This window comes from Orbicella franksi, chromosome 15, assembly GCF_964199315.1.
Source record: "Orbicella franksi chromosome 15, jaOrbFran1.1, whole genome shotgun sequence".
Taxonomy (NCBI): domain Eukaryota; kingdom Metazoa; phylum Cnidaria; class Anthozoa; order Scleractinia; family Merulinidae; genus Orbicella; species Orbicella franksi.
In genome coordinates this window covers 3,954,435-3,980,019 of record NC_138159.1, presented here as the reverse complement: position 1 = coordinate 3,980,019, position 25,585 = coordinate 3,954,435, and the positions used below count along the sequence as shown (strand labels likewise).

Sequence of the window (25,585 nt, the reverse complement as noted above, 5' to 3'; positions counted from 1 at the left end):
AGTTGGTGTTTGTGCTCTTCTACACCGTTATTGCGATATTTCGGTAACTTATGATCAGTTGGTAAGGGCTGAAGTTGCCTAACATTGACTGATTAAGCCTCTTTAATGTAGCATGAAGAGACGAATGGAACTTTTAACAGTTTTATTGACGGTCCACAGTTGTTTCTTTGCAGTTTTCAAAATCGCAGCTGGTATGCTGCAAAATGTAATAGGGGCCAACGCAAAATGTAATATTAACGCAAAACGTAACATTAACGCAAAATGCAATGAAATTGACGCAAAAAGTAATTAAGTGTTTACCAAAAAATGTAATAACTTTTCAACGCAAAATGTAATAAATTTTCTAGCCTGTCCTCTACATATTGGTCAGCCCGTCTTCATAACTCAATTGATAGAGCGCTGCAGCTCAACAGCACAGGCCACGAGTTCAAAACCCGCTGAAGCGCTGAATTTTTTTTTTCCATTTTTCTGGCTTACATGTAGTTTGCAATTGCTTAAATTGCAATTACACATGCGATGACCACATTTTCACTCATTTGCAAAGTGTAAATAACGCAAAATGTAATGATTTTTTCATTATAGCTGTATTTACAAATGGCAAAAATTGGGTTAAAGAACACATGTTTCCAGTATTTTCTTTAACCGACATTGCATTCGAGCAGTACTTTGCGACCACAGTTTTAGGGTGCGTTTTTTGGGAAAATCCACGATTGGATTCTTACATCCAAAATCGGATTTTGCATTTCTTTACTAAATATATTATTCCAAGATCATTCAGATCATGGTGCATCAAAGGAACTGAATAATCCACTCTGGGCGAAGATTCCTCGGTTCCTTTGATGCACCATGTATCGAGATATCTCGAATTAATCTGTTTAGTAAAGAAACGTAAAATCCGTTTTGGGATTAAACGTAGATTTTCCCAAAGAAAAGCACCCTTAGATACTACTTTTGTCTGTAACGACACGCATGTAATTAACCGATTATTATCAAAGCGCTTAAAAAAACGTGCAAGGAAAGTCCATTTCGCCAGCACCATGGAAGGAGAGGAAATTTGCACTTAAAGAAAATAATTCATAGCCATAAAAGTGCATCAACCCAACGCAAAAACCCGCTAGCAAGCAGTGGTATGTTACTGGAGATCTGGATCATTGACAATATGTACTGAACGAAAGATTTTTTTTCTGAATTACCCCAGAAAGCGACATCACCCCAGCACAAACCCCACTTGCAAGTAATTGTATGTCCCTGGAGATGTGGATCAACCCCTCACTTCATCAACCCCACTAGCAAGCAGTAGTACAATATTGAAGATTTGGAGTAATCCCATTTCATAAAATATAAACTTCAGGAACAGTAACGGGCAATTTCAAACATGGTCTTAAGTAGCTCTTTATGGAGGTCTCAAGGAAGTGATATTTTTTCGCAGCTATTCATAAGTCAACTTACCATTCGTAACAAACCAACGAAAGTGACGCAAATATCGTGCGTTCACAGTGATACAATTTTGACATTTTGTCAGGTTGTACAGTAAAGTTAGGAACACCCAAATACTTATAAATATTACATAGCTAAACCCCGATATAACAGTTTTCCAGATCAATTCCCTTTAAACTGATAACACTAAAAAAACAAATCATTATCAATATTTACACAAAACATGGCAAGTTTCTCAAGTCTGCCATGCTCTCTGTCACAACAGTCTTGCATAACAATGGCGTCACAAAAAAGTACAGATATGTCATGACACCTATATACACAAAAGGAAATCTGACGTCACGTAAGACATCACACCATGCCAGGTTTGGCATACATGGGTAAGTGATTGGAATTGTAACTGAGGAATCCCAGCAATCTTTGCTCGATTGTTTTCTTTGCAGTTGACGCTACGTAAGAGTCCGTGAGGACACGGCGCTGGTCTTTGGATAACTAAAATTTAAAAGAAAAATGCGTTAAAAACCGACCCTCTCTAAGACCTGGTTAGAAATCAAACTTCTTTCAAACTTTTGTCAAGAGAAAACTTTTTTACCCATTTAACTACCAAGGTTAATAACTGAATCATTTAATGCATCTGTGGGTGAAACCTTAGTGTGAGACCATTCAAATGAAACCTACTGAGCAGTACTTTCATGTGGTACTGTTTATTATGCTGTACAAGGTGGTTCTAACTTTTAAGTCTGTGGATGAAACCCTAGTGGGTGACCATTCAAATAAAGCTATTAAGCAGTACTTACTATTTATTATGTGTACAAGGTGGTTCTAACTTTTAAGTCTGTGGATGAAACCTTACCATTCGTGCTTTCAGGTGGGACCGACTATTATGCTGTAGAGATTGTTGTTAACTTTAGTGTGTCAATAAAACCCCACTTTATGTGGTGCTATTAACTGCGCCTAAAGTGGTTCTAAATTTGCACAGTTTGTGGGTGAAACTTTTAGGTGACACCATTCAAATGAAGGCTATTGAAGATAGTGCTGGTGTCGTTTCAGATTTTCTTTAAGGAGAGGAAGAGTTGAAAGGACTAGGGGTTTCTTCTTCTACTTAATAGAAAGACAATTAAAAAGTAATAACACTGAACGCAAGCCAGGAGAAAACTCGTTTATCAACAAGAATGCATCGAAGGTACTCACCACCAAGTCTTCGTCTATCATTTTGCGTACTTTCTCCTCCAGGGACGGGACGTCCGCAGACTGAGGGGTAGAGGAATAGGCTGGGTTAGTGTCTCTCCTCGAGTTAAGTCTTTTCTCGTTAAATATTTCTCGTGCAACATAAATTTAGAATGTCGTGAAAACCAAGGGCCTGATTACTCTCGCCCTTTGTGTTAATTATATTTTCCCCTGACAGTCAAAAAACAATAACTGCTTGATGTTTACACATAGATTAGGGGTCAGTACCACATCTTATAAACCCATTAGGCACTGAAGTGTCTACTTACAGGTTTTGCGACGAGAAGTTCCCTGATTTCGTCTCTGAAATCTTTAAATCTGTCGTGGAACACGGCAAGACACCAGGACTCACGGAAGAAACTGCAAAGAATTCACGTCTCAGAATTTCAATATATCAATTCTCCCTACTTACAGACTGACATTTGTTTACTGCTTATAGTGAGAATTTCGTGGTGTATCACATCACATGGAGTATGACACTTATAATCCTGTGACTGTGTCTTCTTGAGCTGTACTAAAACAGTTAATCAATCACTCAATCAATCAATCAGTCAATCAAACAACAACCCAATCAGGCGACCAAAATATCAACACATCAAAAAATTGAGATATAAATCACGCAAACGAAATAATATAAATAAGTGTTAAAGTATTTAGCACTGCTGTCTTAATTGAAGACACCACAAATCGAGAAACAAATACTGTAAACAGAACTGAAAACTTGTTAAAAATTCCAACTAGTTGAAGGCTTACGGGTTATAGACTGACCAAGCAAGCAAAAAACGGGGTCCATACCAAAATACAACAACTAACCAACTGCGGAACAATATCTTGTGCAACACCAAGTTTTACTCCTTTCTGTACACTACTAATTAAGTTACCTGTAGAAATCATTTATAAGCCCTTCGTCGAATCGTTGGAGCAGGTTGTTTAGATATCGCTCATGAAGGCCAAACAGGCACACAAGATTGCTTGTATCAAGCACCTTTGGGTAAAAGATTAAAAAAAAAAAAAACACTTCAATGACCAAGACAACAAAAGAGAACTTTAGGTGCATGACGCACTTAATGCCACAACAAGTTTCTAAAATCAAAACATTTCCTTCCCAACCCATTTGAAAATGAACTTGACCATTTATACAAGAAAACACAAACAAAATCAAGAACATGATTTCCATTGTTTAAAGGGCGAACAAAATGCCTTTAAATGTTCAGGAAGTCACGCTTGTGATCACGTGCTCAAAATGCGTACCTGGCGAGTGTAACACGTGATCGTCTCTATGGAATGGTGCTGATTAACGTGCAGGCGGAAATAGCCCTGCTGCTGTTCTGGTTCAAGGGCGCTCCCTGTTACAAGTTCTCTTCCCTATAGATAAAATCAAGAGAAAGCAGTTTTTCTATGTAGAATAGGAAAAGATTGAACCAATGGAATCCAACGAAAACGGTTGACGCTCATAGAAACGTACGTTTCTCAATCAACGTCTCAGGCATCTCTAGATTGTGTACTCCACGCCCCTTACGGTTTGTCTAGTGTGTTCGCCTGGGCGAGGGTAGTTCCGAAAACAACTGTGGTTGGTGGCTAACGTTTCGACAACCTGTGTCACCTTCAGGGTCTAGAGGTTAGAGTCTGAAAATGATTTGCGCTCAGATTGCCGAAACGTCCGTCAACAGCAACAGTTCTCCCCTCACCAAGACGATCACACCAGACGAACTACTAATACTCCTGGGTTCAAACTAATGTCACGCCCCTTGCGTTACCTAAAAAATACATGGTACATCACGCACTCCAGAGTACTTACATATTCAGGTTGTACCATGTGAGCATCTAGCGGAATATTCAGACTCGGTTTACCAACTTGTAAGTAATTGTATCCCCCTGCAAGAAATATCAGAAAATCTTTGATTACATTATCTGCCTCAGTAGCATAGCGATCCAGTTTCCGATAAAGCTACGAAGATACCAGTTCTGCATATTGAAAGGGTATAGTACAATTAATTGTCTCATGAAGCCATGGCTTCAGACATAAGACTTGGCGGGAGAAATGATTAGCAACGTCTACTATTCGAAAACAGGCCTAAACAAATAAATAAACTTTCTATATTGGTTCAAATTCTGGTAACACCTGTAGCAGGTGTTACCAGTTAGACTGGTATTACCGGTTAATACGGTTTCAACATAGCACAGTGACATAATTATCGAGAAGTGATACGGCACGATCACCGTTCCAATAAATCACGGTATTGACTAGAATCAACACAGCATATTGGTTTCCAATTGCTTAATTTGGTTAATTTTCCGTCATACAATGAATTGCCACGAAGCCACGTCTGTCCACGAAAATCTGGATAAGTATTCCAAAACTGAATCAGAGCATTCAAAGTTGGTTAGAAATCATGAATCTACTTTGTTCCCAATGTAGCAGAACACATATACAATTCTAAACATTCTCAAGTTTACATAGTTCTTGTCTCAATCACTTGAAAGAGTTGGGTGCAACGACCCCTCGTACGATTATCTGGGGTTTTCAAACTGCCAAACCGGCGACAGAGTCGCCGAGAGCGCGGACAACATTACAGACTTCTCTAACATTTGATATCTGCTGACAATTATTGACAGTAAGAACAGCGAAACAACCTGTGGAAATTGCGACAAGACAAGCTTGGATAGTCTCCACTCACTGTTTTCAGTGTTGTGCGTTTTGGCGTACTGCTTGTATTGTCGTAATGCACAGTTTACTGCTATTCGTTTTTGGGAAGTACCGGCTCACGAACAGACAAACATAGACCTCAGAAAAGGTGCCCTGCCTTGCCAAATGGCTCCTACATTAATCAGCTCAGGGGCTTCATTAACGTTTTCAGTATGAGGGCAACTGGTTTTCACAGGCGGGTAAAACAGTTTGAACTGAACTTCTTTTTAGAAAACGTTCCTCTGGATGGTCAAACCCACATGGTCAAATCGTCCTCACAGCTGGTCAGTTTGCCCAACGCCCAGCCCTTAAAGAGACCCTGTAACTAGACATCCAGGGTCCGAAATTGCGCTTTCCTGGTCGCCAATGCGACTAAAAATTTTGCACTGGCGACCAGAATTTTACACCTGGTCGCCAGCGGGCGATTAACTATTTCATGCCACGATAATTACACAAACAAGAACTTTGATTTTCAGCCAAATCGATGAAAATAAAATTCAAAGCCGCCCGCCAATTGGTCACTTCCATTTTACCTTGCCGCTGCTTTTGAAGTATAAAACCGATTTTCCTGTTATTATAAATCTACCACAACGTTTTACAGCTACGATCAGCGTGAAGCTTCGCCGCCATGTTTTTTCAGCGGTTTCCCATAACATACGTATTGCGGGAGCAAAGGAAGCCCCATGCGTTCTTTCGCCGTGAATATTTATTCAGGCGATGTGTTGTCGAAAGATGTTCTTAAATCTTTCCGTAATTTATTACAAAGTAGAGACGGAACATCCGCGAAGAAATTAGATGAAGATTTAGATATTCTGTGGGCATCAAACGGTGGAAATGTAGATCTGTCAAAGTGGTCAAAAGATGATTTCAGCACTGGTTTGAGTCCTGATTACATCGAATGCAAATATTTTGCCGGCAAACCCGTGGCGACCAAAAATTTTGGTTTTTGTTTCGCTACGAAAGAAAAATTTTAATGACACTTTTTGGCGACCACATTTTTCCATATGGCGCCTGCACAAAAAATTTCAGTCGCCAGTTGGCGCCTGCCGAAAAAAGTTAATTTCGGACCCTGACATCGCTCTTTTGTTCAATGTTTACCTGGTAGTACAGTGCAGACTGTCTTTGGTTTAGTGTACATGGGTATAAGGAGCTGTGGCTCCTGCGATGTCTCCGTGTCAAGAAGCATCCCGTCGAGGGTGGGGTCAAACAGGGTCAACAGAGACTGGGCCAGTTCCTCGCCAACCTCTTTAGAGTTGAAGTTTCCATGAGTCCTGAAAGTCATTGAAAAGCAAAGAGAGAGTCAAGAATAAATATTAATAAGTTGTTTCACTTTGATAGACTACTAATAGTATCAGATAAGCTGGTGCAATGTGACAAATTGGTATTAGGCAAAGTGGGCCTCCAATACAAAGGAGGAAAAAATACTCCTACTAAAAGAAAGGATTACCTAGACACAAGGGGAGGTTGGCGTGCTAAGTTTGAAAAGTAGTAATTGCACTCGATCGTCCTCTAATTTAACGGTTGCTATTGCAATTACGTACTAATGATAATCATAATCATAATCATGATATCTTGTCATAATTTAATGATAATTGTCATGATAATTAAAAACTTGCCAAGATTCCGCATGGTATCTTCTTTGGAACTTGGTTAGCGGCCCAGCAGCTCTGATACAAGGGTCATTGGTGTGAAAGTCTGCATCAATGACTAGTCTCCCATCAAACACTAGGCAGCTGTCATTGATAGCTAGTGGGAAAAAAAAAATCACCATCATCAACAATCCTTGATATGCTTGGGACGCATAAATAAACAATAGCCTCCATTTAGCGCGAAATATGCTCGGATGGTTGTCCTTGGACATTATCTGTTCTGAGAAGCGAACAGTTTTCCGACAGCGTAGCTCGAGGAAAACTGTGATCTTCGAGGAACAGATAATGTCCAAGGACAATTATGCGAGTACATTTTCGAGCCAAATGGAGGCTACTGTGTTATTATCCTTCAAATATTTTTCGCAACACGCGCGGTTTTGAAAATTGTCACTCAGATATTCCCCAGTTTTAGCCGGGGAAAATTTAGTCACGTGACGCGTTTAAACCAATCGCACGCGAGCGAAAATATTTGATGGACTATACAGCCTAAAAATCACCATCTAGGTCTGCCTGTTGTTGCTTTTACAAAGCAAAACTTTGTAAACAAGCAAAAAAAAAATGCTTCTGCAGTAAGTAACTAAAAGGTTTGGAAAAGCTGTACCTTTAAACGCGTCATAGTCGACTTTTTTGGCTTGAAAGCAAAAGAACGCCTGAAAAGAAAAACGCAATGACACGTGAAAAAATAAACCAAAGCAAGACGGATAATCGATCAAAAGTTAGCACTGCTTCCAGTTACGCTTTCAAAAACGAGAACAAAAGCACCAACTCGAAGGAAACGAGATACGAGCTGTGAAAATCAAGTGCAGAAGAAATCAAATCAACAAGGATTTTGTGACATTGACCATAAAATTGTAACAAAAGAACGAAGAAAGAAACAACTTTACCTCACAGTTCACACTCAGTGGTTTGTTTTCTGATGTAAATGTAGCACGTGACAGAGGCTCATTAAACTTCCCGTCATTCCATTGGGCGAGTGTGAAGCCGACATGACACGCGACACCTAAGATGAGAAAGACAAACCAGCCAACAATTAACCCTTCATATTAATTCTCAAGTTTAATCGTTATCTAACTTCCCTTTCAAAAAAAAGGAAAACCATCAATTGAAGAATATTGTTTTATGTAGCATTAAATTACTATAACTAAAGTTAAAGGCAATGGATTCTTAGCCGAAACGTACCGCATTCCTTCAGTGCAGCGGTTACCGCGTCCTCGACAAACGGGTTGTTAAAACAGGTTGGTATCGAAACTGGAGGCTGCACGAGCACAACACGTGATCCAGGGACTCCTACAGCGAGTAGTGTTTGCACCATGGAGAACGCTTCCAGAGTGTTCCCATACACGAGAGCATTACCTGAAATATAAGAGTTTGACATGTATTTTTAAAAAGGTTTGTTCTGTTGTACACTGAATGTTGACCAACCAGGTTCTTTAGACCTCTACATGTACTTTGAATTTGTCCCGATGAACAGCCCTGAAAGAGGTGGTGAAACTCCGAGCTGGTAATAAACGGTATGTTAAGTTGTTTTCTCTTGGCCCCCGACGTGTCCTAACAGTTTTTTAAGTTTCCCTATTTGGCTTATATTTTCGCTGCTAAGTAGGCTAACTGTAGTCCCTTTTTCGCTTATCCGTCGTGCGTGACGCGAAAGAAAACCGCGAAAAAATTATTGGCAGGATCTCAAGCGGACGCACGACGGACTTAGCGAGCGAGAGACTAGTCGTCGTCTACTGCTGAGAATATTAGTGCACATTAATAATAACTAATTGAACAACTGCTCCCCTTTTGCTGTTGTTACACGTAGAATGAAAAGGTACTATAGGTTATTCCACTGAAAAGAGCCGCCTTGTAAACGGCTACTTCTGTAAGCCCAGCCCCCCTGCCAATAATCTCCAGACCCTCTCCCGTAACTAAATAAAGAAGTTACAATAATAAAGCTATTCAAGCCTCAACCTACCTGACCCTGTAAGGAAGTCCCCCCGGATATAGTTCAACGCGTTCTCACAGTCCCGTTCAGTAGTGATAGTGAAGATTGCTGAGGGCAGAGGGCCCGTGTACCGTGGCACTTTGGGTATTGCCACCTCACTTGTAGTGACCAGAGTGGAGATATCAGCACCAGTTGGAACTGGGATTTGAAACTGTTGCCCAGTGCATAAGATGAGGTAGTCGTAAGGAACAAAGGCTCCCCCGGTCACCTTTATGACTTGGTTGGTCCTGCATAGAGTCAACAAAGATTACAGAGAACGGCTGTTACATGATGTTCATACGGTAGATATAAAATAAATTACCTTAGTTTAGGGTTACCATGTACCTTTAGAGGTGTCTCGCATCCATGCGATGTAGCGCGTCTGGTTTAAACCTGTAGATGCCTAAACCACTTTATCAAATTAAAGCTAGCTATCATATTATTCCAAGAATGTTAAAATAAAATGAATTGTCGAATTTGTCACGACCTCTAAATGCGAGCGGCCGAATCATCTTTCGAAAGATATAAGTCAAAGCGAATTTTGTTTTTCGGGGTTTAGGTATCTACAGTTAAACCACACGCACTACATCGCCATGAGACACCTCTAAACGTAACTTTAAATTACAGGAAACTTTAAAGAAATGGGCGCTGAAGAGGTAATAACAAGGTAAAAATATAAAAGTTGGGAACATCATCTGCGAACGGTGAACTTGAAAACGTTTAATTAAGATTAAAACTACATTGTGTAAGGTTTAGTGGCTTGGATGTTGTCCTCACGAAAACGTTGATGCCAAGAACTTATTTTAGCACATTTAAAATGAACATCACCAGTTGAATTCCACTGATATTTTTTGAATGACTTTCACGGAAGATGTTGGTTGGTATGACAAGATTAAAATCTACTTGTTATTGTGACGATACCACATCTTCCAAGAAGAGATTTATAAACTCGAAATCCTGGTTTCAATCTCTGGTGACGTACTAGAGACGGTTTTCTGACTAGTCTAGGGATATTTTAAATTTAATTTTCATAAAATCGAAAATCTTTTTTGTGGCCATTCAGTCCCCTACCTGTCAAGTGCTATGAGTTTCCCTTCAACAATTTTGACCCAGGTCTCCAACGCCATGTGCACCAAATCCTCTTGAGTATAGCACTGACTACAATCAAAGCACAGCGAGCCATTAGCACTTCTCTCAATCTCGAACATTGTTTCAGACTTTTGGATTTGTCAGGCCCCTAACTGTCAAAAACACTACAATACAGGGCAACTACGCAATACAGAGCCACTTTTGAAGTTGCATACCTTTAGTGGCTCGTTTGGCTCGTTTGTCCCGGCAGTGGATGAAAGAACGAGCAATAACCTGTATATGCGTTAAGTCCTAGGTCTACATATTTAGTGGCTCGTTTGGCTCGCTTAGCTCGGCAGTGGATAAAAGAACGAGGAATAATCTTTATATGCGTTAAGTCCTTATAACGTCTATATATTTAGTGGCTCGTTTTGCTCGGCAGTGGATTGCAAAGGAGCAAACGAGCTAAACGATCCGGCTCGTTTGTTGGATGATTAAAAGTAGCCCTGTATTCTGTAGTTTAGCCCAAATTCTGACTTTTTAGAACTTCAGGTTACGGTCTTGAGAACAAATACCTTGAAGGAAGGCATTTTGAACGCAATTCATCGGGATTCAATTGGCCCGGCATTCCATGTGTAGAGACCAGCGTCAGATTGTTAAAACGAAGATGTGGGCTGCAAATGAAATAAGATACAACTTACCAATGGAAGTTACAGGAATAAATATACTTATGTTTGCTCAGCTCCAAGACTGAGGCATGATAATTCGTTAACAAGCAATGGGCAATTCAGAAGACTTCATACATTTTTTCAGTGCTTCCTTGAAAAACAGTACTTTTTCTAGCCTCTAGCCTGCGAGCAGCTTCACGTTTGAGTCACACGCGCGAGCGGCGAAAAGCGAAGCGATCCCGCGGGAAGAGTCTGGTGAAGAGGCGCCAAGAAAGTGAAGCCGCTCGATTTCGCGCTCGCGCTTGTGCTCCAACGTGAGCCTGCTGGCAGGCTATATAGCTTCATAATGCAGTCATAGAGTAGTGTGGTGACAATTTTAAAGTAGTTCTCCGTTAAACAAAACGTCTAGGCTCGATTCTCGTGTTAGAAGTAACTTTTAAAGACTGCCATTCTAAGAACACACATAATACTACATGAAAATTTGTTAGGAGGAGACGTAATTTGACTTTGTCAGGAAGAGAGAGTGCTTGACACTTTTACTCACCAAAACACAAAAGTTTCAAGGAAAGAGATTCCCACATCTGATGCTCCAACAACTACAATGCGAGCATTGATGGTGACCTGCAGAATTAGAAAACACAAACATATTAAGATTAAAACGTTCCTTAATTTTCTTGTGACTCGACTGGCGACACTGTGTCTTAGAAGGTGAACCAATGAATTTTGTCCTAGATTTGATTCATTGAAAAATTGTTGGGATGAATTAAAGCATGATGCGCGATCATTTCTCTTCACCAATTGAAGAACTCGACAGTCAGTACGTATCATCTCTGTGAAAAGTAACAATCCATTTGCTCTGACAGTGACTGCCCCATTTTCTAACTTAATCTTACCTTTGGTTCCAAAGTCAGCTTTCTGTTCAAATGCGCCAAGGAAAACGGTTCCTGTGGAGTTGTAAGATAGGAAAAGAGCGTTACGAAACATTCATCCCTAGCCAAACATCCAAATATCCAAACCACGTATATCCGACAAAAAAACAAAGTCCGTCAAGATACCTTGTTTGCTAAAATCCGTTGTGACGGGGCATTTCCACCAAGTTCATCTAATGGGTAAATGATTTGGCGACGAGCTCTGTTGCCAAAAAAAAAAAAAAAAAAAACGATTTCATTAACAGCGGCTAGAAAACAAAAGGAGAAATGAGGCTACGATAATTATTAAAGCCCCGGCCACACTACGCCGGAGAAATTGGAAAACGCAGCTTTATTTCTATGGTTAGGCGCAACGTCCACACTAATCCGTCACGAAAACGCAGCTTTTCAAAACCGCTTTTCGAAACGGAGGAATTTGAAAACGCCGGCTTTTCGTTTTAATGTGGACAGAAAACAATTTGGAAAAAGGAGCTTTTCGAAAACAATGAAGTTACAATACTCATTTTTTTTCCCTGTCCGAGTTTCTCTCAAACACAAAGCGAAAACGAACGGTGATTGTCGCGTTTTCATTTTCTCCCGGGCTTACTGTGGACGGAAAACATTTGATGCCTTTTCAGAGTGAAAACGCCGTTTTCAAATTTCTCCAGTCGGGCCTAAATATGTCACAATGTTGGTAATTCTGTAACATAAAATGATCTATGAAGTGGTCATAAAAAAAAAGTAGGTTTACTTACCTGATCGGTACCAGGTCATTTAGGGCAGTCACAGTCGTGTGGGGTTTGGAACTCTGGAAACAAAACAAAAATGAAAGCTGAAGTTTCGGTTCAAGCTACGCTCTAGGGCTAAGAGATTTCAAGGCGAAAATGTTCATCATTTTGTTACGGAATACAAGCTCAATTCTTATCAACTCACTGTTTGTGTCGCGTATTGCGGGTACACGGGATAGTACAAGCAGGATTTGTGGGCCAGTCTTAACACTTCCTGCGTTGAAAAGAAAATATATATTTATCTTAACAATTGAACATTCCTGACCTTACCATGCCTTGAGTAAATAAATATACATTTTCCACGCACCAGCACTCAGGCCTTCCCTCGATCGAGAAGCTCTACCAAGAATGATTGGTTGTCACTTTGTGTTGAAGTCTAACACGCTTAAATTTAAATCTATTCTACTAGCGTTCTATCACGAATGCCGTTCTCTGATTGGCTACGCTACTCACCATCTATTCTGTTGTAGATAGTGAGTGAGTAGCGTAGCAATGAGCGGTTGTTGACAAAATGACCGTCTCTTTTTTGGGTTTAAGAACTGTCTAAGAGGATTTTTGTTTAACTTTTGAGCGACTAGTAGATTTATACTGAAACAATTAAATTATTCGCTCTCGTTTTCTACGCATGATAGTCGACTCGAGCTGCGCCCTCGTCAGCTATCACGAGAAAGAAATCTCCAGTTCATAATCTAACTGCAAAGTACAGCTAGAGTCTTTTTTAGGTCGAATCTTAGTTGCTTCTCTCGCGAGGAAAGAGGGGACGAAAAAATTTGAAATGAAACACAACAAAGAATGTGTTTTGTACCTTGAGAAAGTGTTTGGAGTATTGCTGGAATACAGGATTCAGAGCAAAATGGAATAAATGAGCATGTTCATCTCTTTTGTGGTGATTGAAGTAGATGAAGTCCTCAATGTTAAAATGAGAACGGATGTATTCTATCTCCTGCAAAACAAACAAAATACAAACATTTAAGTGTTGAAATTACGTAGCTTAAATCAATACCTTGGAACTGAATGAACTTTCTTTCACCCAATCAATATGTTGTAGAGTTTTGAAATCAAATAAGTCCTCTACAAAGATGACAGATGTAAGCTAGAAAATATCGCACCATGCTCCGAGTAAGGTAGAAAACGACCTCTTTATTGACAAATCAATTTACATGCAGTCTGTAAAACCCGAATGCCTCCACCCTCACTACCACCCTCCCTAGGCAGCAGACAATTTGGTCTCCGCCACCTATAGTTAATTTGCCGCTCGGCAAATCATCCTTTAATCCTGGTTTACATGTACTTCTCTTATCCTGTCTGCTATTAAAAACAGTTTGATCGGGAATGGCCCTTTCTCACTTTAAAATGGAAGTGTTAGGTGTTCTTATACAGGGCTTTCAACGACGTTTGGATCCGAAAATTTTAACGTTATCGGTGTACTGCAAAATTAAAACTAAGAGTTCATATCTGCTACTTTAAATGTCTTCACTGCACATACCTCTTCTCGTCTGAGAAGTGCAACGCCCACAACTTGATCCATACTCTGTGCTACAAAACATTGAATTTCTATGCCATCCTGCAACAATGTGTTAAGCGATAAGGAATTAGAATCAAAAAGAAACTCCCGAACTATTCGTGCAAACTAAGGATCAAATAGGGCAGCATTCGGTATTGCTTAGACTTAATGTACTCTTAAATGTCGCTTTCTCGAGCTTGGTTATCTCGTATCCCTACCATCTTGAACACAAATCACTCTTCCTTCAATAGCATTTTCGTTCATTTTCTATCAGCAGAGCTACTTTGAACGGGCCCCCACCATCCGAAACGATTTTTGGTTCCCCTCAAGAGTTTGCGATGGCAGGCTGAGCGCAGGATTGGCAAAGATGAAGCAGAATTTTTTGGCAGGATATAAAAATACATACTGCGTCTCTCCGATCACTGTTGTACTGTTGAACATCTCTGCAAGAAAAAAAAGAAAAAACAGACTCGTCAGTGAAGTAACTGATGCAGTACGAAACAAAATGGGATCATAGGTTTCCATGTATCCACAACAACTTTGGTTTTATTAGATTTTCGCACTTAAGCCATAAATCGAAAGGGGAAAATTGGGTCAATAACTTACAGAACGGACCTCGAACTTGGTTAGTCAAAGAGGTATGTCTTTTCTGTTTACCTCATTATTATATCTGCTCCATTGAGCTGTGAAACAACTGACCGAATCCCGTCTGTATCAGCTGAAGTACAGGGTCTGACATGAAATGACCTATAAAAGACACCAAAAGATAAATAATGAATTTTCTGTACCACGATGCTTGCCTATGTTGAACAATAAAACAAAGCACATATTACTGCCTCAAAATGCCAAGACACGCAAAACCACCGAAAAAAGGTATTAATGTACCAATTACACTATTACTAGAATTACTATTCCTCAACAAACTTAATAAAGGGAATAATGTAAAAATCGCACTCCCTAGATTTTCAGTGATTTTACAAAGTGTTAAACTACAAGAAATAGTGTACCTCATACAGTGTGTATATTGAGAATCAGTGTTTTAAAGGAAACAAAAACTTACTCAATGAGACCCCATCTGTGAAAGACGTACAGCTCGTGTGATAAAGTACTGTACTTCCTTGGAGTAACTCTCTGAAAGAAGAACCATAATGGTTCTGAGTGCAAGCAGATAGGGAATTTAAGACGTCGTCTACGAAACGTGGACGACGACGGCTAATTTTTCGTATTTCCATTTGGAACTGAACTCCGTCGTTGCATATTTCGCTTAAGTACGTTTTTAGAGCCACTGGCGTACTGAACAGATCTAGACAATCGCGAATTTCGGTTGTAAAATATGAGTTCATTTTCTACTAGGCGTCGTCCTTGGCGTCGTCATCGTCGTTGCTTAACCGCCCTAACGTTATCACATTAACACAATGTTAAATTCGAAATAGGACTTCAAAAAAAATAAGCCATTGTTGGTTCACACAGAATTATTTTGGTCATTTCACGTTGTTGTTTTCATGGCATTGTTTAATTGAAATCAACAAATTTTTGAGAAACAGATTTAAAAACGTTAACTTTTATAGTGAAATTGTTTAATTGGTGATATTTAATGACATACCACAAAAATACAAGATAAACTTACGACAAATGATTGCAGAAGTGGAAACTCTGGTACAAGATGAGGCGTCGTGAGAATGCAGTAATCTTTCTCCTGTTTAGAGAAAAAAAAAGTAGAGTTGGTTCAGTTGTATCAATTAATGCCTACTTGAAGCTGTATCTCAAAATTTAGTACATGACCAAGCATGCTGTAATTCGGTACTTACTGGAAACAAGTCGAAAACAGCTGGAAGAAAATCTATAGACCTGTAAGGAAAAATAATAGCTTTGTTTTGGTGCATTGCATCAGCTGATGGAGCCAAAACTGAGACAGACCATCCTCGGCAAGCTATGTACTACATCAGTAAGGATACGCTAGCCATGAACACTTGACTTTTGTTCGGTACATTTTTCTGGTGAATATAGAGTGAAGGATCTTTGTATAACGTACAAGATTTATGGGGGTTTTTACTGTGTAATAATGCTAAATACTCTGATAAGTCATTGGCTTCCGGTGAATCAACGTATTATTTTCAAGATTTTACTCATCTTCTCAGTTTTAACTCCGTCTTATAACTTGAAAACATATGGCGCAACATCCCTCTCCGTGGCAGCACCTACACTATGGAATGTACCACCATTTGAAATAGGAAATACTGTAGTTTGTCTGTGTCCATCTTTAAAAATAGACTCAAAACATTTCTTTTTTTAAGAAAAAACCTTTTTGCAATTTATTTTAGACTAATGTCTTTAATTTTTAGATAACTTTTTAGATTTCTTTGTATTGTAGAGCGCCTTTGAACTTCAGGATACTAGCGTTATAAAAATCTTTATTATTATCTTTGTTATAGGGATGAAATCTCAAGCATTCACGGTTCGAGTGTCCTCACTGCAATAATCAATACAGGTTAATGTTATTACCAACCTCATTTCATATTTTTCATCAATGCAGAACAGCTGGATACAGAATGCACTTTCTTCTTCAAAGGTTGCCCCTTGTGTTGGCTGTTGGAATAGAACAAAGATTTTCAAGTTTACTGTTAATTACAAGACTGTACAATGTAATCTGTCTTCACTGCCCAGTAACCAATTGATCCCATTTGCCATGTTGTGACATTTTTGTTAGGCTTTTGGTATTGCCCTAGCATGATAAAGTACTGTGTTGTCCTAGAGCTTCAGTGAAATCTTTAATCTCTGCCATTCATAATAAATTTGTCTCTACCCTGGTAAAGAATTATTTTACAGTTTCCTCCAGTTTGAATGCCACTGCATGTAATCCCCCAAATATGTTATTACATTTACGCTTCTCAGGGATTGATTCCTTTGCAGTTGTCAAAACATGACAATTAAAGAAAACTTTTTTTACCATGCGGTGGACATGGGCACACTGCCTCAGAGAGTAAGCTTTACTAGGGCCCGGTTGTTCAAAACCGCGATTAGTGCTAATCGAGGATTAAATTGCTTAACCGACAATTAAAATTTAATCTGCGATCAGATTGCATTGCTCAAAGCCCGATTAGCGCTAATCAAACTCTAATCGGCGGGTTTAATTTAATTCACCTCCGGAGGAGAATTAACTCTCTAATCTGCCGATTAAACTTGAAGAAAAATGTCCGGCTTGTTGTTTCATCTCCCTCGCCTTGGACAATGTTATTGATATAATCATAACATACTCACTTATAGCGAGCAAGAACTTCGGACTCATTAGAGATTCGGGAGAGTGTCCATTGAATACATCACAAACCTCATAGAGGCAGATTTGTGGAGAAAAACGAAGCGTGGCCATGCTCTTGTACCAATAGACTTAGTGCTGCTAGCAGTAAAATTTCATGCTAGTGGCAACTTTCTTCAAGTTATCGGCGATACCGTTGGAGTAAACAAGGCAACAGTTAAGTTTTACGGGCAGTTTTTTCGCCGGGGAAGCCATTTGAAAACAAAAGTTTTATAATCAATTAAAATAATCCACTTTACGCTTAATCACGGATTAGTTAATCGGCAAATTAATCTCCTTTTGAACAGCCGTTTTCTAACCCACGATTAGGAAATTTAATCAACCACTAGGCTTAATCGGACGTTAGTTTAATCGTGGTTTTGAACAACCGGGCCTACAGCTGGACAGTAAAAAGGTATCATGAAAAACCCACACTTAAAGGACAAAATGATCAAACATTCTGCTGAAAATTTAAATAACATATTAAGTAACTTGATTGCATGTTGATACTACTTTAAAAACTACTACTGATAAAATAGGGAGGCAGCCTGAATTTCTTGTTGCCTAAATCTATTGTTTTATGCAATTTTCACTTAATATAGAATATTAAGTACAATTAACGATACAGCCTGTACCTGCACTTCTTCTTTTTCAACTTTTTCCAGCTCAGTTCGGGAGTCGTTTGACCTAATAAAGTGGGTAAATTATTGATATCATTTCAAAATATAATAAAGCAATTTAATAAGAACTAATAAAAAACAAGCTTTACGAAACGGTCCACCTTTTTTTTGACACATGCTCTTGACTTACATGTAGTTCTTTCCACCTTTGTGGACTATTCACAGCTATTCCATTGATAAGCAAAAACATGAAGGGAAAGTTTAGCATAATCTCTGCCATTTCATCAGGAGTAAAACAAAATGCCTGTCACCAAATCCACTTACACGGCAACTATTGCAGTCTATATAGATCAGGTTCTTATAAGGTTAGTAGTTTTAAAATTTTTACTTATTATCACATTGTTATTAGTTCTTTCTTTTATTTTATACACGACCCCACAAGCTTTTAGCTTTAAAACTAATCGTGTTGAAATAAAGGCTTCCTATCCTATCCTAAAGCTTGACATAATTAGAATTGCGATGTTTTCTGCTACAACTGACCTTTCTTCTTGTTGTTCAATCGGAGACGACCTTGGAGTTGACTTTGATACTTGCTCCTCTAATGGTGTCAACCTTGATACTTTCTCAGGACTTGCCACTGTAAAATTGAAACAAAAACAGCATGTTTACTGCACTGTGAATATCCTTTGTGCTTGTTTTGACATGTTTTCAGAAGAAAATGCTCAATGCTTCACTGCCAACTGCAGTACTTTAGAGCTATTGTCTCACTCAGTGACAATTCACAAACAAGGCCTCTCGACCAACTGATGAAAAATCAATCTAACAACTGACCAACTGACAAAGTGATCACATTGACAGACCAAGTGCTAATGTCACCTCCCTTTGAAACTGCAGAACTTGGCCTCCATTATTGGGTCACTGCAAGTCAAAACCCTGTTGAAATACCAAGCAAATCATTAACGGTTGTAAACGTACCTCTGGGTGGAGTTAACCCTCGTAATTTTCGCAAGCCATTAAATGGTTTGAGGTCAAAACAATTGCTCAGCAATTCTACATCAACAGTTGAGCAAACACTCATAAAGCCGACAGCAGTGCCCTTCACCTGAGAACAAAATCAGTAAAATTAAATTAATCATTATCCAATTCATGATTACCAATTTAATACTGAAGATGTCCTAATAAGCTGCACGTGATTACAACAAGTGCATTTTTCTAGTGATGTCAACTTACATCGGCGACAACGCACTTATTTTTTTCATCTTGAGCCTCTATGAGTTCAGCCAAGAAAAAGGCCCCTGAAATTAAGAAAGGAGGGTAATCACTGTGCTCAATCAACAAATAAAATTCTACTTTACAAGGTTGCAACTCATATGTGCTCTCAAGCCCTGTGTGTAGTTGTTAGGCTACAAAGTAGTTAGGCTACAAACTGACAATCATAATGGCAGTTTTAATAACAATAATTAAAATTGCCATTTTATGGTGAGATTATTTATGTAGCATCAAAAGAAATACAATCACAAAATACATCCTTGGAAACACCAGCTACATGTATGTACCCCTTTTCAGGCATTCCATACCTATAAGGCTGAGGTTACATATCAAGTCAGTGAAACTCTGCCTTACGGTCACCTTGTTATCAGTTGGCCACTTTTTTTGTCCTGGCAAAACGCCCATACGTTTCCTTACTAGAAAACTTATTACTTAAGGAGGCCACCCATTAATATGGCCAGTGGCCACATTCTGAAATCCGAACCTGCATAATCCTTTGTAACTTTACCCCATTAATACAACCACTCAAACCAGTTAGTTTCATCTTTCCATTGTTAATATGTATGTACTGTTCAAAGTTTGAATTTTTTTAAAAAAATTACCGTTATATCTGTATTGCAGTGTTTATTAAAGAAAAGTTGTTTAGAAGTGCAATTGTGATATAGGCTAAAATGTCACTCAGTTTACACCATTCATGAGGTTTGACTCTACCCTGTTAATAAGCTATCCCGTTAATACGGCCACCCTGTTAATATGGCCAGATTTTCACTTTAATACTGCATACCATATGTAGAAGTGAGGACATCACTTTGTCGATTGAATATTGGTGTGAGGTCATCATGATCCTCTACCCTATGGACAACAAAGCAAAATAAATGATTAAGAATTATGTTATTATGAAAGGATGGATTGAGATCAAAGGCACTCATTGCAAAATTCTCCAATTTGACAACTGAAGGCAATTTGCTAGGAGAATCTAGTGGCCTCTAAAAAATCACTTGGGAATTTTTCCACACAGTCCAAAATTTTAGGTTGAAACTAAAAAAGCTTGTTGCAAGATTTCACATGTTAACAGCTCATTATGCAACAGGCTGAAAAATAATGTCCGTGCAGCTAATTATTCATAAATAGTATTATTGTCCATCATTCCATGGATGTAAAGTTGGCTGACTGATTGACCAATAAACTATCTGACTGAATAACTGACGGACAAACTCACTGACTGATGGACTGACAGACAGACAGACTGACTGAATGAGTGACTGACCAACTCCCTGACAGACAGACTGACTGACTGACCAACTCACTGACAGACAGAACTGACTGACTGACTGACTGACCTTGCTGGTCTGATGTGTAACTTGGCACAGTGATCATGACGATGACAGACTTGCACTTCAACATTCAATCTCCCTGTAAAACTCTCCTTAAATGTCATTGGTTTAAACAACTCAGTCAGTGTTGATCCTATACAATAGAAAAATTGAAATTCAAAAGTCAAACATTAGTCTTCAAATTCTAAAAGATACAATAACATGTAGCTTGCATCAGTAAAAACTACATGATTTGTATGTATAATTGATGAGAATACACACACAAATTTATAAATTAATTTATAATGATCGGATTCTTATAATGATTCTCAGCAAAAGAGTTTCATCTTTTAATTAGCTTAGACTTACCTGTCTCAACTCCCCTTGGTACAACAAGGAAAATGTAATGTAGGAATGGAACAGCATTAAACACCGTTCTGGAAAACAAAAGATGAGTATATATACATATATCTAGAGTTCAAATTTCAAACAAACTAGACGGGATAATTAGAGCTGAATCTTCAAGCATTACGAAATAAAAAATCTGAACCTATTATAAATAAATTACTTATGCATCGTACTCACCTAATAATTTCTGTTGCACAACCATATGCAAAATCAGACTTGGCTACAAAGTAGTTCATGAAGAGAGTGTTCAGAGGCTAGTTGACAAAAAGTTTTATACATGTTAATTACTTAAATAATTTGACAATGAAAATTATGATTCACCGATCAGTTGTAAAACAATGGAGCTTGACAAACCAAGGAGAAATAAAAATTAAAACACAAACGTATAGCACTGGCCTGTATAACCAAACATCTCTCACTATAGCATTTTCTAATTATTTGTTTGAGTAGGTGGCTGTAAAATTTCTAATCTTTTCTAAGTCAGAATTGAAAGAACAACACAGCAGAATACAAATGTAGCTGGTTGAGATCAGGAGTGCTTAAAACATGAAATGACAAAATGACAAAATGTCACTACAGTTAGCCTTAATAGTGCTCCAGTTAGCCTGCTGGTAAATGGCTCTCTGACTAGCCTAAATATCACTGACTTGAAGGTAGTTAGCTTTCAATAATTGTATGGGTTACTACAATTGTCAGTTGACTAAGGCGCAATAGAGTTTTGGTGGTGAACTTTTGGACTCACTTGTAAAATTACGGTGTTGCCACAGGAAACTTTCCTAGTTTCCAATGGTAACAATATCGCCGCCTGCAATTTTGGGCACTTTGCTGCTAATGACGTCAAAGGCCAACAATTTGCCTCTGGAAACGGAGCCAGTTACCCCAACAACATCGCAAGTAGAACATTAAAACCTGGTCACCAAACATTTGTCGTGCCTTACTCAATTAATAAGCATAGCAACCATATCTAAAATTGATTTATACCATGTAATGGCCATTTTGTCATTTTGCCATTTTGTGTATTAAACACACCCACTGAGATCATAAAGTAGATGGTGGCAAGAAGCCAGCTAGTTTGGAAAACCCTGAAACTTCTGGATTTCTTCAACCATAACAGCTCAGATTACAAGGAGGAAAAAATAAGTACAGGACTGGGGATTCTTTTTCTCAGGTTATTGTTCAAGTCTAGCATTTATTTAAGGTATACTTACATTGCATTTTTTGCAATCATACTTTGAGTGAAGCCATTCTTCCCATTTGCCTGGGTCCACACTCGGCAAGTTAGGATGATCAAAGAATGCAGCATGACCCATCACATCATTGTTGGCATTAACCAATGTCACAGCCAGACTGGCTTTTTCACTGTACATTAAGAGAAACATTGAGAATGATGCTTTTAATGCTGAGTTTACTGTAAAGTAAAGATTTGTATGGGCTGATATTTTGCAAGGGGTAAAAATTTACAAAGTCAAGAAAAACTAATAGTGAGAGCCCCATTAGTCACAACAATGCAGTGGTACAACATTTAAAACATAGACTAGTGTTAAAACTGATTGTATCTACACTGTCTGTACAGTTCGCAAGGACATAAATTCAAGTACATTGTAATTTTGGCCAGGTGATTACATGCAGAAATAAAAGACACATCAAAATAAGGATGCGAGAGTCAACATGGTGTCCACTACTTATCTACAGCAACAAATAAACAACAGCAACAATCTTTATTTTGTATTATTGTACCATGTGCTTTGGACCACAAGACCATGGCAGTGTAAATTTTTGAAAATTTACGTCACACAAGAGTCAACAGTGTTCTAATAATAATAATAATAATAATAATAATAATAATAATAATAATAATAGATGTTTCTATAGTTCCTATCAAGATCTGTTCTAAGCGCTTTAGAAAAGCAAAAGAACTAAAAAGAAAGTTCTACAAGATAAAAATACAAAGTACAATGATAAAAATTAAATAAATGTACAACTTGTGTGACTATTTAACAAGACATCATATCCTCTTTCCTGAATTTACGCATGGGTTGTATAATGTACCTATAGTTACATTAACTAACACTGATAGTGATTGGCTTAATCAATAAGTGATTTAGTACATGTACATGTACCAGTCACATAACCCCATTCCATTATTTAACTTTAATTTGTGTCAAAATACATGGACATCTATATACATGGATCTAAGTTAATCCAAATGTATCATACAATACTGCTAAATGTCAGTTATTTGCGAGCAATGCAACTGAGAACATTTCCCGCGTGTTCTCAAATTTTCCAATCCGCTTCATTTTGCTTCATACTTGTCTGACAAAACTGTCAAAAGTCGAGTTTACTCACATAATATTCACGACATTCACACGGCCAAAGAGCTTCTCTGTTGTTGCACTGACAAGTTTTAAAATCTCTGGTGCATCCAAGGATTCTGTCCGGCGAGCTTGAATGACTTCTGGAGTCGAAGTCATGTTCACTGCTAAGAAGGATTAAAAAGAACAATAAATTGTACTTTACTTGCAAGAACAGAGAAGAAATATCATTGCGATGAAACCTCAGGAAGAAACAAAATTAAAAACGAAAACGTCTTCAGTTAAATTAAAAGTGTCCTATAACTTTGCTAAGAACGTGAATCCACGCATTGAAAAAGAATCTGAGTTAAAAGGTTGAATCTAATAAAATATCGTGTACTGACATCTGCAACATGCTGATCTCGGACACTCATGTCCCTGCGAGCAAAAACCAACAAAAGCAAAATAATTTTCCAGTTCTTGACGTCAAATATCCGCTTCTGCATGAGAACGTTACCTGAAAAATCACTTAGCATTACAATTGGTGGGTAAACTAACCTTTCGTGGCGACGTTTTCAAGAAATTCTCAATTCACTCTTCTTCGCGCCACATTGAACTTTGACGGTCAACAACGAGACCGTGTTGCCTGGGAAACTTGGCAGAGAAGAGACTTGGGAGACTCGACCCAGTTTTCCACACAGCATTCCTAGACCCAGTTTCTCTGGAACATCGCCAGATGAAACTGTCAGTTTATGCCCGTGCGACTGACATTTTTTTAAAATTTTATTTTATTTTTTTTTAATTTCCGCTGATGAATAAAAATAGTCAGCAATTACATCGCTGTTCCCTAGTTGTGGCTTACTCTTAATCTTGGCGTCAGCGTACTCCTCCATCGATTCAATTTTGACCTTCGCTTGATAAAGACTGACTAACCGTGGGAACAGCCATATTTCATTGGCTATATTTTGAATACATTTGTGTCAACAAATGTATTCAAAATATAGCCAATGAAATATGGCTGGTCCCACGGTTAAAATCCCAAAGCCAAGGCGATTCAAAGTCGTGTTCGTGAACAGAATAAATAATTGTTGTCCCAGTCATGTAACAAAAGCACGTCATCTCGCATCCTGACAACAGTCGTACATTAGTGATCAATGATTGTTTCCACTTTGTTCCTGACAGAAAGAGCATTACGTAGACCAAAACGAAGATGCTTCGGTTGAAAACTTGGCTGATGAAATGTTGCTAATGACTTTAAGGGCCTGATTACATGGCGAATTTCAGCCCGGCTTCTGAAACAAATTCTCATGAAATCAAATTGACGATTACATGGAGAAGGATTCATCCCGGGCCGCAATTCAGCCCGGGCTGAAAATCCTAGCGCGGTTTTTCAAACCGGGCTAGGATTTTCAGCCCGGGCAAACGGGCTAAAAAGTCTGAAAAAATCCCATGTAATCGAAACGGAATTTCAGCCCGGGCTGAAAAGCAGGAAATAAGATGGCTGCCGCTACGAAGTAGAAGCTCTCTCAGTGGAATAAAGGCGATAAAATAGAGAATCCCTCTAATTTTAAAGCTCAGATGGAATATAAGAACATCGAGACAAGGTTAAACAGCACGAGGCTGCCAGGGAGGCCATGAACTCGGCAAGCTTGAGGACATATTTTCTTTATATGCAAGTACGTCTTTCTGGCTAAGAGACAGGTTTCGTTTCAGTTCCATCATCATTGTAGGGTGTTACTATCCCAAAGAGTTAAAATTGAGCGCCAACAAAAGGTCAAACTACGAGAGAAGCAATGCGCCTATTTTCACGATTCGTGTTCTCGGCGCCATTTTGATACTCTGGAGACTTTTCGCACACAATTTCATATTTGGCGCAGAGGCTAATATTTCAGCCCCGGGCTGAAATTCGTTATGTAACTGCAAAAAATTTCAGCCCCCTAAGCCGGGCTGAGATTTCAGCCCGGGCTGGAATTCGCCATGTAATCAGGCCCTTAAGACAGAAGTGTTACTGAACACCAACCGTAGAGGTGTCAAATTAAATATTAATTTTTTTTACCTTCCTGATGCGATGAAATAATAGGTAAAATGTTATGAACAAATTTTTCCATAGCCCTATCAGTCTTTCCTCGACGTATTCCTTCATATTTTAAAAAACCAAGAACCTTCAAGGAGTATAGAGAAACCTTTTCCAAGTGTTTTCTGTCCAGGTAGCGTAGGTGAAGGAGATCAGTTCGTGAGTAGGACTTTATGTGATAAACTCGAGTTAGTCGATCGTAATTGCGTGAAATATTAGGAGGGGGTAATTCAGTCCGAGCAGAAGAATGAAGAGCTAGCCAGTCGGCCAGGATTTCTCTCAATGTCTTGACAAATGGTGAGATCGATCTACGGCAGTAAAAGCCAGACGTGGCCATGTTTCTGCCAAGTACAAAATAGGTCGTCGACGGAGTCCCGACGAAGGTATTCTTCGATACCGCAACCGACAACGGCCGAT

General features: G+C 38.8%; 1 protein-coding gene across 2 annotated transcripts; it reads right to left on the bottom strand.

Moving 5' to 3' along the window:
• Position 1: 1 nt before the first annotated feature.
• LOC145469168 (cilia- and flagella-associated protein 61-like) lies at positions 2–23,769 on the bottom strand. 2 transcript variants are annotated; one of them, XM_081452868.1, is made up of 38 exons: positions 23,653–23,768; positions 23,150–23,282; positions 22,009–22,159; positions 20,978–21,054; positions 20,762–20,829; positions 20,420–20,546; positions 19,864–19,931; positions 19,041–19,105; positions 18,786–18,912; positions 18,351–18,447; positions 17,826–17,877; positions 16,405–16,484; positions 15,707–15,746; positions 15,526–15,594; positions 14,959–15,029; positions 14,556–14,645; positions 14,305–14,341; positions 13,881–13,958; positions 13,200–13,337; positions 12,540–12,608; positions 12,362–12,414; positions 11,754–11,829; positions 11,592–11,642; positions 11,243–11,319; positions 10,606–10,704; positions 10,034–10,120; positions 8,954–9,210; positions 8,179–8,352; positions 7,884–7,999; positions 7,601–7,649; positions 6,967–7,096; positions 6,449–6,621; positions 4,463–4,539; positions 3,916–4,029; positions 3,546–3,649; positions 2,934–3,024; positions 2,629–2,688; positions 2–1,929 (listed from the first exon to the last, which is right to left on the bottom strand). In XM_081452868.1, the coding sequence occupies exons 2-38, from the start codon at positions 23,272–23,274 to the stop codon at positions 1,789–1,791; spliced, it is 3,558 nt and encodes a 1,185-aa protein (XP_081308994.1). In that variant the 5' UTR covers positions 23,275–23,282; positions 23,653–23,768; the 3' UTR covers positions 2–1,788. The 2 variants fall into 2 exon arrangements, with proteins under 2 accessions (XP_081308994.1, XP_081308995.1); XM_081452869.1 differs by lacking the exons at positions 2–1,929; positions 2,629–2,688; positions 2,934–3,024; ... (1 more) ...; positions 3,916–4,029; positions 4,463–4,539 and adding an exon at positions 4,557–5,675 and having other exon boundaries at positions 6,419–6,621; positions 23,653–23,769.
• Positions 23,770–25,585: the final 1,816 nt, after the last annotated feature.

Coding starts and splice junctions, on each gene's coding strand:
- LOC145469168 (XM_081452868.1), bottom strand. CDS start 23,274: ATGACTTCGACTCCAGAAGTCATTCAAGCTCGCCGGACAGAATCCTTG. Junction 14,342..14,555: donor GGAGCAGATATAATAATGAG/GTAAACAGAAAA, acceptor TTTTTCTTGCAG/AGATGTTCAACAGTACAACA. Junction 4,030..4,462: donor ACATGGTACAACCTGAATAT/GTAAGTACTCTG, acceptor TTTTATCTATAG/GGAAGAGAACTTGTAACAGG.